The sequence below is a fragment of the Prionailurus bengalensis genome, unplaced genomic scaffold (assembly GCF_016509475.1).
Source record: "Prionailurus bengalensis isolate Pbe53 unplaced genomic scaffold, Fcat_Pben_1.1_paternal_pri Un_scaffold_80, whole genome shotgun sequence".
NCBI lineage: Eukaryota > Metazoa > Chordata > Mammalia > Carnivora > Felidae > Prionailurus > Prionailurus bengalensis.
In genome coordinates, this window is record NW_025091179.1 from 135,886 (window position 1) to 150,263 (window position 14,378).

Sequence of the window (14,378 nt, forward strand, 5' to 3'; positions counted from 1 at the left end):
ATCTCGAGGTCTGTGAGTTCGAGCCCCGCATCAGGCTCTGGGCTGATGACTCGAGCCTGGAGCCTGTTTCCGATTCTGTGTCTCCCTCTCTCTCTGCCCCTCCCCCGTTCATGCTCTCTCTCTATCCCAAAAATAAATAAAAACGTTGAAAAAAAAAAAAAGAAGGGCCACAGGTACTGGAATCTTGAAAAAGTGACTTCACTTCCTTGGTGATAGGCTTCAACAGAACTTAGAACTCTGGTAACCAGGTGCCCACATTCTAGAGATGGCCTGCTTTCCGGCTCACTTGCCCAGAGTCATTCTAGAGAACAAAATGTTCTGTTGCTGTATCCCCATTTTCAGGATATGTGGGCTTAAGAAAGCCCAGAGTGAGAAACCTTTATGTCACTGTAGACATCAGCTCAGCCCTCATCTCCGAAGCTGTTGGTCATTTGGCAGGAGGCGCTCACAGGTAACACAAGGCAGCTCAGGGCAGCCCACTGGACAGAGCATGCCTCAACTCTGATCCTGCCCAGAGCAGGCCCACACCTCTTGCCCCTCATTGTGTGTGTATGTGTGAGAGAGAGAGAGAGGGAGAGAGGGGGGGCGGAGGGGACAGAGGACGAGGGCTATGCCCTTCATGAGCAGAAGCAAGATGTCAGGTGTTGAAAGCCTAGCACATCTCTCATGTTCATACCCCAGGTCTTGGCAGGCAGGAGAAGATGATTTCTGGGGACCAAGTTCAACTACCTATATGTTAATTACGAGCCCTAGAGTTTCTTCTGGTTTCCTCCTTGCTGGGTGTCTTTACAGCTTCCCCTCTTAGCCTGTACTGTAGAGAACACAATTTCTAATGGGGGTGTCCCCTTGCGGCAATGTCCAGGGAGGACCCTAAGGTCTCTTGGCCCGACTACGGGGCACTGTACTTGCAGAGCTTCACCCAGGATATCTTTGAGGAGCTGGTCCATGGCTTCAACTACTGCAGCGCCCTAGATAAGTGTCAGGTGCAGAAGGATACCAAGAATCAGCGCTGCTCTGAGGTAAGAATGGGAAGAGGGTTTTTCACACCCAGGGCCTGCACATAAATATGGGGCCAAACCTGAGGCCCTCACATCATATTTCCACATGAGTGTCCCCACAGGCCCAACCACAAAATAATCTGAATAGCCAAACCTCTGCCACCAGCTATGTGGTAAGGTAGGAGGACACTCTTTACATATGTTGGAATGGTAGAGAATGCATGTATTGTGTATGTATTTTATTTTTTATATTTTGATAGAGAACATTTAATGTTTTTAATTAATCATTTTTATTTATTTTATTTATTTTTTTTACTTTTCATGAGGCCATGAGTATCTTTGCATTTTACTGCTGTTTTATTATTTTACCTACTTGCCCCAGATATCCTGGGTAGCACTCAGCTCCACTGTCCTTGCAGAACGTCTCCAAGCCCTTACATATCATCACACAAAACAGGGTGATTTAACACAAAATTAAGGGTGGGATGAAGCCATTCTATATGTTTCTGTAATGTCCTGTCTCTCAGAACACATTAAATTATTGTAGGCCCACCAAGTCATGAGCTGTGTTCTTATATGTCTTCATAATATTCCATAAAGGAGGTTGTGTGCCACTGTTTCAGCCTTTCAAGTCTGTTGGAACTTGACAGGATTCAATTCTGTTTTCATTTCAACAGTGATGCAGGGAAAATCTTAAGTGTCCTAAAAGAATGTTTTAGGTTGCTAGATCTGCCATAACATGGAAGCACAAATTGGGTGGAAGGACTTTGATGCCTCCTGGCTGAGATACCTGCCTCTGTCTTTTAAGAGTTTCACCCAGGAAATCTTTGATGAGCTGCTCTAAGGATTAAACTCCATCTCCCTTGACAAGCAGCAGGTGCATCAGTCCAGCAACAAGTGCTGGTATAGGGTCAGAACAGGTCCAGATTCATGTCCTTTCTCGGGACCCAGAGATGATCAGGGTAAGCCCGGAACCCAGACTACAATTGACTGGCTCCCTGGGGGCTGCTGAAGAAGGTGGTTTCCCCCAGAAACTTTCTCCCTATCAGGAACAGACCAAGCCTCATTAGCTTAGAGGAAATGCAGCCCATGCTTTTGACAATTCTCAGGACTAACCTATGTGATCTTGAGCAGCATTTGAAATTCTAACCCTCTGTGTTCTCATATCTACAGTAGGGGGTGTTTGCTGATGACTCACTGGCATAATGCTCTTAATATAGGCTATTAAAAAGAAGTGCTATTGTTGCTCAGCTAAGAGAATGCCTGGAAGTTACCAATGGTTTATCATTTCCCCCCTAAAAACCAATTGCAATTTTAAGCCTAGAACCTTATTCTGTGTGGGCACTCAAGTCCCTTCTCTTTCACAAGTTCCCAAAGGGATGGGGGTCTCTGGTCTGAGAACCAGACCCTGATCTTCCTGGTAGTTCATGGCATTGAAGCTGACTACATGCCCCTCCTTGTCTACCCGGTGTTAAAAAGGAATCAAACCCTGTCCCTGGATGAGGCCTGTACAATGCTGAAGCTCAAGGAAGGCACAATGGAAAATTGTTTACAGTCCCTGCTACAATCACCTTTCCAGGATAGAAACACCTCAAAACATCACACAACCATTTTCTGCATATACCAGGTGTTCCCCATGGCCCAATTAGTCCTGGGACAGCAGTTCAAAAGGTGAGTGCCTGCCTCATACACAGCACAGGGGTGGAGCCATGCTTTTGACAATTCTCAGGACTAACCTATGTGATCTTGAGCAGCATTTGAAATTCTAACCCTCTGTGTTCTCATATCTACAGTAGGGGTGTTTGCTGATGACTCACTGGCATAATGCTCTTAATATAGGCTATTAAAAGAAGTGCTATTGTTGCTCAGCTAAGAGAATGCCTGGAAGTTACCAATGGTTTATCATTTCCCCCCTAAAACCAATTGCAATTTTAAGCCTAGAACCTTATTCTGTGTGGGCACTCAAGTCCCTTCTCTTTCACAAGTTCCCAAAGGGATGGGGGTCTCTGGTCTGAGAACCAGACCCTGATCTTCCTGGTAGTTCATGGCATTGAAGCTGACTACATGCCCCTCCTTGTCTACCCGGTGTTAAAAGGAATCAACCCTGTCCCTGGATGAGGCCTGTACAATGCTGAAGCTCAAGGAAGGCACAATGGAAAATTGTTTACAGTCCCTGCTACAATCACCTTTCCAGGATAGAAACACCTCAAACATCACAACCATTTTCTGCATATACCAGGTGTTCCCCATGGCCCAATTAGTCCTGGGACAGCAGTTCAAAAGGTGAGTGCCTGCCTCATACACAGCACAGGGGTGAGCCTCCCATTTACTACTTGTGTATCTTGGGAATGTTACTGCACCTCTATGAGCTTCACTTTCCTCTTCTGGAAGTGGGGTGGTAAGAGGATGAACCTCACAGTGTTAACTGTAGGAAATTATGGGAGAAAACATGGCATGGGCTTATCTGGTGCCTGGCTCTGTAGAAAGGGCTGCTGGACATGCTGAGTATCTTTAGGTTTAATAGTTCTCTCTCTCTCCAGTGAAGAAGCTCTCAACCTCAACCCTCACAGGCCTGTGGCACTTCTGAATTTAGAAAAGCACATGGAAAGCAGAAGTTTCCTGTTTGCAAAGGACTTCTGAGATTCTATCTAGCTGGGCTTGGTATTTTTCCTTTATATGGCCAGACTAGGGCTTGCTGGGGGAGAGGCAGAGGCACCCATGGCCCACCCAGTTATCTGAAAAGTACTGGTTGGGTTAATTCAATCAACAATATATGTTAATCACCTAGTAATGCAGGCACTTTTCTAGTCACTAAGATAATTCAGTGAATAAAGTAGACACAATGCCTTGGTGTCAAGTCTAGTCAGAGGGTAGGCAATCACTGTACACATCATAACCACTCATGTCCTTGGTTCATTATATGTGACATTTTCATGGCGTCCTCTGGGTATGAAAGGATTGTCCCTTATTTGACCATTATGACAGACTACAAGACCAAGTAAACATGAGTGGGTCTTCAGGTTCAGAAGGAGGGCCTCCTGCATCCACAGAGCAGCATAAGAGACTATAGGGGTTGTGGCTGGAGGAGGACTTCCAGAACCATGGAACTCACAGATCTCTTGATTTCCATAGGAGGGCTTATGTTTGGGGGCTTCCTGTGAAGAAACAAATGAGTCAAAGAGAGCTGTGGATGGGGCCCCAAAACTTCTGGGAAGCAGAGCACAGTCTGGGTTCAGTTGGTGCCCAAGAGACCCATCCCTTCCACTGTTCCATCTGGCTCTGCCTGCTTCTCTCCATATCTACCTCTGCTAACCACAGCAACTAGGGCCAAGAACAGAAGGTGTAGTGAGAAGACTGCTCATAAATCGGCCTCAAACGTAAGCCCTATTACTGGTCTGTACTGAGGATGGCGTTGACTATGCCCAAGGCCGTGGTGAGAAGAGTATCAGTGAAAAAACCAGACTCACACAGGTTTTCTGGATGACTAGGCCTTCCACTGCAAAGGCGGGGTTGGAAGTGGGCTGGGCCATCCTCTGGGATCCATAGAGAAATAATGATGCTGTGGGAGTACAGTGTGGAATAAAAGGCCAGGCCTCTGATGCTTCTCCACACATGACTCTTCCCAGCACCCTCTCTCCCATCTTGACTACATGGCCTGACCAGAAATTTCAGGATACCTGGCAGTCTCTGAATTTTACCAGTTTCAAAGTAAAGACAGCCTATGTGGATATGAAGCTGCATGACTGGGACCTGAAGAACCACACCGCCCTTATCCTGGTGCATCAGGAAACTCTGGAGCCCACTGAGGCAGAGTCAGATGGTAAAGGGGATTAAAATCTGGGAAGACTAACTGGGGTGGGGTTCATGGGCTGAATATTGTTTTGAAAGCAATGGTACCTGTCCTGTTTTTGGGAAGGCACCTGGAAAGTCAGTTATGTGGATGAACCTTTCTCTTTATCCTGATCCAGTGCCAGCCCCAAGGCTCCTTCCAGTTGCAGAGCCAGAAAAGGGGTCTACTATGGAACTAGAGACAGCACCAGTTATGTTTCAACCATCATCTCAAGTGTCAGAGCCAGCATCACCTCCATCAGCTGTTCCAGAACTGGAACAAGTGTTAACATATTCTTCAGCATATGTGCCAGGTCCACAGCTGCAATCAGCTCAATCATCAGCTTTACTTAGAATTTTAACTCCAGCTCTAAAAATAGAGACAGAGCCAACTCCAGCGCCAGAGCCTTCCTGCCACTGGCATGTAACCCCAAAGAACCAGCTGAATGAGGAGAAGCCCAGCCTCATGGACTTCCCTCCCAAGCTGGTGGCAGAGCAGCTAACGTACATAGATGCGGTAAGAAGCTGGGCTCTCAGGGCAGGACAGGGCAGGGCACTTTCTACATTTTTGCCGTCAGCTAACCCAGACCTGCCTTTCCCTGATGTGGACTACTAGAGTCCGGGTCCAAATTTCAGCTCGACCACTTATCAACCATGTTACCCTGCCAAGGTCCTTAAATCAAGCTTTCACTGTCCAGCTGCAAACTGTAGAGATAGGCACTGATAAGAATTGATGCAGAGTTACTGTGTAGATTAAATGAGCTTAGAACAGCTAGAAAAATGGGTAGGCCCTGGTCCTTCAGGTGGAGGAAGACAGCTCACTGGGTGCAGCCAAGTCCATGGGTCACCCACCCATCTTCCTTGGAGGCTTAACACCCTGTGCACTTATTAGGCATCTGACATGTACATAACTACAAGGGGAAACAGAGAAACCTGTGGTTGTAACTGTCATGGGGGAATGTGCATCGAAAGGAGAGTAGGACCAAAGGGAAAAACAGGTGGAGTGGAAAAGGCCCCCTTGTGAGGAGTCACATTGAACTGTCATCTAGAGGCTGGGGTTAGCAAGGATGACCAGGGTCCAAATTCTCTCCTTCCTTCCCTGTCAGTATTCACTCCTAGGTCTTCCTGTACTTGACTCCCTCAGTGAAAATAGAATGGAATGAAATCCAGGGATTCCAATCAGGCTCAGGCCACATTCTCAGCTTCAGGAACTAAAGCTCTGACCTGGTAACCTCCTACCTAGGACATTAATCCTGAATGTGAAGTGGCTGGCTGAACACCCCTCCCCTCCCCACCCCATTCTCTAGGAGCTGTTCAAGAAGGTGCTGCCTCATCAGTGCCTGGGGTCCATCTGGTCCAAGCGGAATAAGCCTGGTAATGAACACCTGGCACCCACAGTCTGTGCTACCGTCACCCAATTTAACAGTGTGGTCAACTGTGTCATCACCACCTGCCTTGGAAACCCAAGAATGATAGCCCAGGACAGGGCCATGGTGGTGGAGCACTGGATAAAGGTGGCCAAGGTATTTTATGGGAGGCCAAGATGAGTCACTCTTCTGAGCCTTGGAAACTGATATTTCCTTTATCAATTCTCAGGGTTGGAGTCCCTAGTCTAAGCCCTAGGGTCTGCACAGTCCCTAGGCTCTTCCCTCCAGGGACATGCTGACCTTTACTTGCATGTCCCAATGGTGGAACGCTCAGTTCCTACCTGGCTCCTTCCTTGGAATGAGCTAAAATCTTCCCTCTCCCCAGCAGTGTTACTCTTTGGGTCTTATATGTGCCCTTCTGCAGGCACCTGGATATCTGTCATCTTGGAGGGAAATTTTAAACTGAGGGAGGCTGATACTTTAGAGCAAATAGAACTCCTGCTACCCACATGACCACTCATTCTCTTCCCTCCCCAGGCCTGTCAAATCATGCGGAACTACTCTTCACTGCATGCCATCCTCTCTGCTCTGCAGAGTGCCTCAATTTACCGTCTGAAGAAGACATGGGAGAAAGTTTCCAGGTGAGTATGCCTCTCTCCATAGAAGGATCAGGGTGGATGAGGGATTTCCCATATGCACATCTTTTCCCCCTCAGTAACTGGGACCCTCCTGGGAGGCAGCAAACCCTGGCAATAGAACCTGGGCTGGTGCACAGGTCTATAACTCACCCTGGAGAATAGTCCACCCTGACTCCAGCTATAGAAATAGTTTTTCTTAAATATCACGCACTGAGTTGACCCAAATTAAATATTATCAAGTGCTTACTTTACAGCAACAAAACTCTCTGCCCAATTGAAACCACAACTGACTGAAACGGAGTTGCTCAATTAATATGGAAATGGTGGCACTGGATGACCCACGTGAGAGCTCCCTCCATGTCCTACAAACACCTTAGTTCTCAGAGGAATCCAGAGAAAACCCTAATACTGGGAGTTTGACTTTTTGGAGTACTCAAATAAGAGGGACTTACATTCAAGCCACATTATTCCTATAATTTTTTCTGCCTTCTTTTCCTCTATTCAGGAAGAGCTTTCAAAAATTTAAAAAGCTGTGCACTGAAGATAACCCACAGAGAAGGGAACTGCTTCTGAAGGTATCATGGGAGGAGGAGGTTTGGGAAGAGAGAGGGTGGGGCCTGAGGGAACAGGGTCTTGAGTGGATGAAGAAAGACTGCTGTGTAGGGGAATGACATGAAGCATTCCTTGGGGAGGCGAAGCCTTTGGTATGAATATGGTTACAGTTTGGGGTGAAGATTCCATTGGGCGTGGAGCAAGTAGGTGCTGTTCAACCAGATGCTATAGACACCCTGTCTCTCCATATTAACAGCTAGTCCAGATGGGGACCTGTATACAGCTTGAGAGCCCAGAGGACAGCCCTCTGCTCAGTAGTGGGGTTGGGATGGATGGAGGGAAACAATAATGATAGTAATAGGACACTGAGTCCTCAGAAGACCATGTGACGTAGGTGGTGTTCTCACTTTTCTCAATGAGAAAACAAGCTCAGGAAGGCCAGGCTGCAAGTTCAAGGTCACACATGGAGTGAATGTTGGAGCTGAGATTGTGCTAGAATCACTCACAGCATGCTTAAGGATAATGTAGCATTGGTACCAGCTGACTTGGGTCAGATGTCCAGGGTCTCAAGTCAAAGATGGTGGGGGCGGGGGGAGTGGACTGAGGATATTATGGTCTCAATGAACTTGTCCTTGACCCTGCAGGAGCGGCCATCTAAATGGGCCACCCTGGTGATGAGCCTCCAGAGAGCCCAGAAAAGGCTGCAGAAGAAGGTGGGTGTTCCTGGGGAATAGAGCCTCCAGAGTGAGAGGAGAAGGGCTCCTCTCTGACAGCTGGAGGCCTCCATATCAAGACAGGTGGACCTTTCTACTCCAGCTCCTCCTCTTGTTGCCACAGCTTCCAAAACTCTTATTTTAAAGTGACTAGGAGGAGGGTCTATCCAGCTGGATGCAGAATGGATTTGTGGGTGGGGAGGGGCCTAGGACTACATACAATTTGATTTTCTAAAAGCAGGCCCTAGTGGTGATTAGGAGAAGTCTGATATCCTTGGAGGGTGAGGGTAAGGGGGAATTGAGAGGCGGCTGCTAGGGATCCTAGGCTGCTCCATGTGAGAACCTGGGGTGGACCAGGAGGCTAAAGCATTTTCAAGGGAGGGTCCCTGTGTGCACCTGAGAGCAGGGACTCATCCCACCCCTACCCCAATGACACAGGGTGTTGTCCCCTTCCTTGGCACTTTCCTCACTGACATGGTGATGCTGGACACTGCAATGAAGGACTATCTGAAGGTGAGTGAACCTCTAGATTGTGTAGGAGGGCCCAGAATCCTGAGGTTTGGGAGTGGAGAACCCCTGTAATGAGTCCTGAGACCTCAGGACTTGGCAAACCTCCCCTCATGAGAGCTTCACAGCTACCCCTGTGAGCTAGAGTTTCTCATCTCAATGATGAGTGAAGGGAGTTTGCACTTATGACACTGGTCCTGGTGCCCAAGACTGTCTGAATGCAAAGCTGCATGAAGTTTGAGTTGACCTCAGCCTCTCCCTCTCAGGCTGCTTATGGGGGGAGAGCAAAGTCAGGCACCTCCACATCGGCAAGCACTTACATAGCCTAACAGCCCCCTCCCCCCAGAGGTTTCAGCCTCCCCTTCTGTCATCAGAGAGGGTTGTGCTATAAGGTGCTTGACTGTCTACCCCATGTCGTCCTTTCTCTGGACCCCAGAGCCTGGCTTATATCCCAGTCCTGTTATCTGTGTATGGACAGTCTTCTCATGTGTCCTGGCACGAGAACAACATGAGAAAGGATGGGTATAAGGAACAAGCAATAACAAGGGGCTCTTTCTGATGGACTTTGGCTATTTGCTTTCTAGGGAGATGAGATCAACCATAAGAAAAAAACTAAGGTGAGCACTTGTGGCACTTCCTATTAGGGAAGTGTAGGGGAGTGGATACCAGAGATGGCCCTGGGAAGAATATTTCTTGGCTGCATCCCCTCCATCACACATTTACTGGAATAGTTTGATAATGAAAAAGTGTAAGACCCATCCATCTGGTAAGTGAAGTCAGGGGAGTGGCCTCAGGGATAACTTCCTGCAGGAGGAGGGGCTATTTATACTCACCTCTGAGAACAGGTTGAGACTGGATGAATTTTCAGGGAAGGAAGGCTGCCACATGTGCAAAGACCTAGGACTGGTCCCCTATCCCACTGCTCAACCCACCCAGGCTCTGTGTGCATCCTGTTCTTCTCTTGGCCTAGGAATACAAAGTGATGAAAGAGATCATGCTCCTCCAGGTGGCTGCAGATAACTACACTCTAGAACCGAAGGAGGAGTTTAGAGCCTGGTTCCAGGCTGTGGAGCGACTCAGTGAGGATGAGAGGTGAGGCCCATCAGGAGCTAGGCAAAGGCGTGGACTCTTTCTGGTGGCCACTCTAGGGATCCTGCATCCATGGCTCCCTGGGCAGCCTCAAGCCTTGTTTCCTTGTGATCACTGGAACATCAGACTCTAGCTACTGGGAAAACCCTGGGAGAGACACCTGAATTGTAGCTCCTGGTCGACTCACAGGTGTCATTCTCTCTTTAGCTACATCCTGTCCTGCCAGCTGGAGCCCCAATCCTAGCTGACCAGTGAAACTCAAGAACAAGAAGAATTGGCCACAATCAAGCTCAGGACTGAGTCCAGTGATAGTGCAACCTTTCCTCAGCAGCTTGGACACTTGCTGTGATGAACCCCATCTCCTTGACACTTCTTCCTCCCATCTATTTACCTACTTGGAGTGGCAATATTTATCTTAAATAGTAAAAGCTAGATTTGAATATTATTATATTAAAGCCTTCTTTTATAGCCCAAGAGTTTGGTTTGGTTCTATTACTTCCTACAGCAATTTAAATGGTGTACAGACTCTCATATTCTTTCTTGAACTAAGAAATCTTGCAGAGTCATCAGCTATTGTATGTGGGAGGAAGGAGAAGAGCCAGCCCTCCTCCCAAATTCCTCTTACTCAGAGAACAGGTTAATTTCAGTATAATGAATTTGGGTAAAAAGAAGAGACAGCCCCTCAGAATTACTGAGATTTAGAGGTTGAAGTTACTTTCACAGGAATGGCAGCAACCATTGAAATTGGATGTCCTTAAGTGTAACAATTTCCAGGACTACTACCTGCCCCAGGACAGTGGCTGCTTTCTACACTTTAAAGGAAAAGGTTTGTTTCCTGCTTCTTTTATTGAGGTGTTGTTTTTTGTTTTGGAGGGTTTTTTTTTTACCAAATATTTGAAACTAAGTTTTCTAGTTCAAACTCTGGAGTTGCATTAGCAAAAAACATGTAAAGAGGTCAAACCCTACATGTGGAAAGGATAAGGACAGGAGAAGGTAATTTGCAAATTGACTAAGGGCAGGCAGGACTTTCCATTATCATTCTTCCTCTAGGCGCTCCATGTTAACACTTTACCTAGATTTAAATCCTCCAGGGATCCTTTTCAATGACCTCTGAATCCCCTCCCCTGCTTGCTTTGTATTTGGGGAAAAGATGTGTGATGTGCTTTTATGGCCACAGCTGCTGAACATGGTCCCATAAACATCTATGCTAAGAGCTAGGATGTCTAGCATTCCTGCATTTCCTGATGCAGCTTTTTTTTATGTTAGTTAACATACAGTGTAGTCTTGGTTTCAGGAGTAAAACCCAGTGAATCATCTCTTACATTTGATACCCAGTGCTCATCCTGAAAAGTGCCTGCCTTAATGCCCATCACTGATTTAGCTCACCTTCAAACCCACTGTCACCCTTAACCCTCAGTTTGTTCTTTGTATTTAAGAGTCTCTTATAGTTTGCCTACCTCTCTGTTTTTATCTTATTTTTCCTTCCCTTCCCCTATGTTCATCTGTTAAGTTTCTCAAATTCCACATATGAGTGAAATCATATAATATCTGTCTTTCTCTGACTGACTTATTTTGCTTAACATAATACCCTCCATTTCCATCTATATTGTTGCAAATGACAATATTTCATTCTTTTTTATTGCCAAGTAGAATTCTATTGTGTGTGTCTGTATGTGTGTGTGTGTCCCACATCTTTTTGTTTTAGTGTTTATTTTTGAGAGACAGAGTGTGAGTGGGGGAAGGGCAGAGAGAGAGGGAGACACAGAACATGAAGCAGACCCCAGGCTCTGAATTGTCAGGACAGAGCCCGATGTGGAGCTCCAACTTACAAACCGTGAGATCATGATCTGAGCCAAAAGTGGGAGTTTCACCAACTGAGCCACCCAGGCGCCCATTTTATATTAGTACATCTTCTTAATCCATTCATCAGTTGATAAGTTCATGGACATTTGGATTTTTTCCATAATTTGAATATTGTTCATGGCTCTGCTATAAACATCAGGGTGCCTGTGCCCTTTCAAATCAGCATTCCTGTATCCTTTGCATAACTTCCTAATAGTGAAATTGCTGAGTTGTAGGGTACTTCTATTTTTAATTTTTTGAAGAATCTTCATACTGTTTTACAGAGTGACTGCACCAGTTTTCATTCCCACCAACAGTGCAATAGGGTTCCCCATTCTCCACATCTTTGCCAAATCTGTTGTTTCCTGAGTTGTCAATTTTTGCCATTATGACACGTGTGAGGTTGTATCTCATTGTGGTTTTGATTTGTATTTCCCTGATGAGGAATGATGTTGAGCATCTATTCATGTGCCATCTGGATGCCTTTTGGAAAAGTGTCTATTCATGTTTTCTGCCCATTTCTTCACCGGATTATTTGTTTTTTGGGTGTTGAGTTTGGTAGGTGTTTTATAGAGTTTGGATACCAATCGTTTATCTTATATGTCATTTGAAAATATCTTCTCCCATCCCTCAATTGCCTTTTAGTTTTATTGATTACTTACTTTGCTGTGCAGAAGCTTTCTATCTTGCTTGATGACGTCCCAATAGTTACTTTTTGTTTCGTTTCTCTTGCCTTTGGAGACATGTCAAGTAAGAAGTTGCTGCATCTGAGGTCAAAGAGGTTGCTGCCTGTTTTCTCCTGTACAATTTTGATGGTTTAATGTCTCACATGCACTTTGAATTTATTTTTGTGTAAATTGGAAGTGGTTCGGGTTCATTCTTCTGCATTTTGATGTCCAGTTCTCCCAGCACCACTTTATAAAGATACCGTCTTTTTTCCATTGGATGCTCTTTCCTGCTTTGTTGCAAATTAGTTGGCCATATACTGTGGGTCCATTTATGGGTTCTCTATTCTATTCTATTGATCTATGTGCCTGTTTTTGTGTCAGTATGATACTGTCTTATGATTACAGCTTTGTAATACAAGTTAAAGTCCAGGATTTTGATGCCTCCAGCTTTGGTTTTCTTTTTTAACATTACTTCAGCTATTCAGGGGGGCATTTGGGGTTCCACACAAATTTTAGGATTTTTCTAGCTTGTGAGGATTGCTGATGCTATTTTGATAGGGATTGTGTTGAATGTGTAAATTGCTTTGGGTAGTTGTGACATTTTAACAATATTTGTTCTTACAATCCATGAGCATGGAATTTTTTTTTCATTTCTTCTGTCTTCAATTTCTTACATAAGCCTTCTATAGTTTTCAGCATACCAATCTTTTACCTCTTCCATTACGTTGATTCCTAGATATCTTATGGTTTTTTGGAAATTGTAAATGGGATTGATTCCTTAATATACCCTTCTATTGTTTCATTATTGGTATATACAAATGCAACCCACTTCTGTACATTGATTTCATACACTGTGTCTTTGCTGAATTCATGTACCAGCTCTAACAGGTTGTGTGTGTGTGTGTGTGTGTGGCATATTTTGGGTCATCCATGTACAGTATCATATCTGTGAAGAGCGAAAGTTTGACTTATTCTTTGTCAATTGGATGCCTTTTATTTCATTATGTTGCCTGATTGCTTAGGCTAGAACTTCCAACACTATGTTGAACAACAATGATGAGAGTGGACATCTCTGTCATGTTCCTGATCTCAGGGGGAAAGCTCTCAGTTTTTCCCCATTGACGATGATATTAGTTGTGGGCCTTTCATATATGGCCTTTACTATCTTGAGGTATATTCCTTCTGTCCCTACTTTGCGGATTTTTATCAATGAAGAATGCCATATTTTGTCAAGTGCTTTTTCTGCATCTATTGTCAGGATCATATGACTTATCCTTCCTTCTATTAGTGTGGTGTATCACGTTGATTGATTTGCAAATATTGAACCAGCCCTGCAGCCCAAGAATGAATCCTACTTAATCATGGTGAATAATTCATTTAATATACTGTGGAAATCAATTTTCTAGTATCTTGTTGATAATTTTTGCATCCAGGTTCATCATGGATATTGCGCTATAATTCCCCTTTTTAGTGGGGTCTTTGTTTTTGGAATCAAGGTAATGCTAGCTTTATAGAATGCATTTGGAAGCTTTCATTCCATTTCTATTTTTTGGAACAGCTTGAAAACAATAGGATTAACTATTTTTAAATGCCTGGGAGAATTCCCCTGGGAATCCATTTGGCCCAGGATTCTCATTTGTTTGGAGATTTTTGATAACTGATTCAACATCTTCATTGGTTATGGGTCTGTTCAAATGTTCTTTTCTTCCCATTTGGGTTTTTGTAGTTTGTGGGTGTCTAGGAATTTTTCCATTTCCTCCAAATTGTCAGTTTGCTGGCATATAATTTTTCATGGTATTGTCTAATAATTGTTTGCATTTCTGTGGTGTTAGTTGTGATCTCTCCGCTTTCATTCATGATTTTATCTATTGGGGTCTTCTCTTTTTTCTTTCTGAGAATCCTGGCTAGGGATTTATCAATTTTGTTTCTTCTTAAAAAAAAAACCCACAACAGATATTAGTTTCATTGATCTGTTCTACTGGTTTTTTTTTTATTCTATAGTGTTTATTTCTGCTCTAATCTTTACTATTTCCCCTTATCTGCTGGTGTTGGGTTCTATTTGCTGCTGTTTTTCTAGCTCCTTTATGTGTAAGGTTAGGTTGTATATTTGGGACCTTTCTTCCTTCTTGAGATAGGCCTGAATTGCAATGTATTTTCCTTTTAGGACTACCTTTGC

At 44.8% G+C, this 14,378-nt stretch overlaps 1 protein-coding gene across 1 annotated transcript; it reads left to right on the forward strand.

Moving 5' to 3' along the window:
- Positions 1 to 265: 265 nt before the first annotated feature.
- LOC122478535 (ral guanine nucleotide dissociation stimulator-like) lies at positions 266 to 10,166 on the forward strand. Its single transcript, XM_043572085.1, has 13 exons — positions 266 to 451; positions 912 to 1,019; positions 3,094 to 3,281; positions 4,625 to 4,818; positions 4,967 to 5,343; positions 6,134 to 6,349; positions 6,731 to 6,834; positions 7,337 to 7,406; positions 8,028 to 8,096; positions 8,535 to 8,609; positions 9,188 to 9,220; positions 9,574 to 9,695; positions 9,900 to 10,166. The coding sequence occupies exons 1-13, from the start codon at positions 266 to 268 to the stop codon at positions 9,934 to 9,936; spliced, it is 1,779 nt and encodes a 592-aa protein (XP_043428020.1). The 3' UTR covers positions 9,937 to 10,166.
- Positions 10,167 to 14,378: the final 4,212 nt, after the last annotated feature.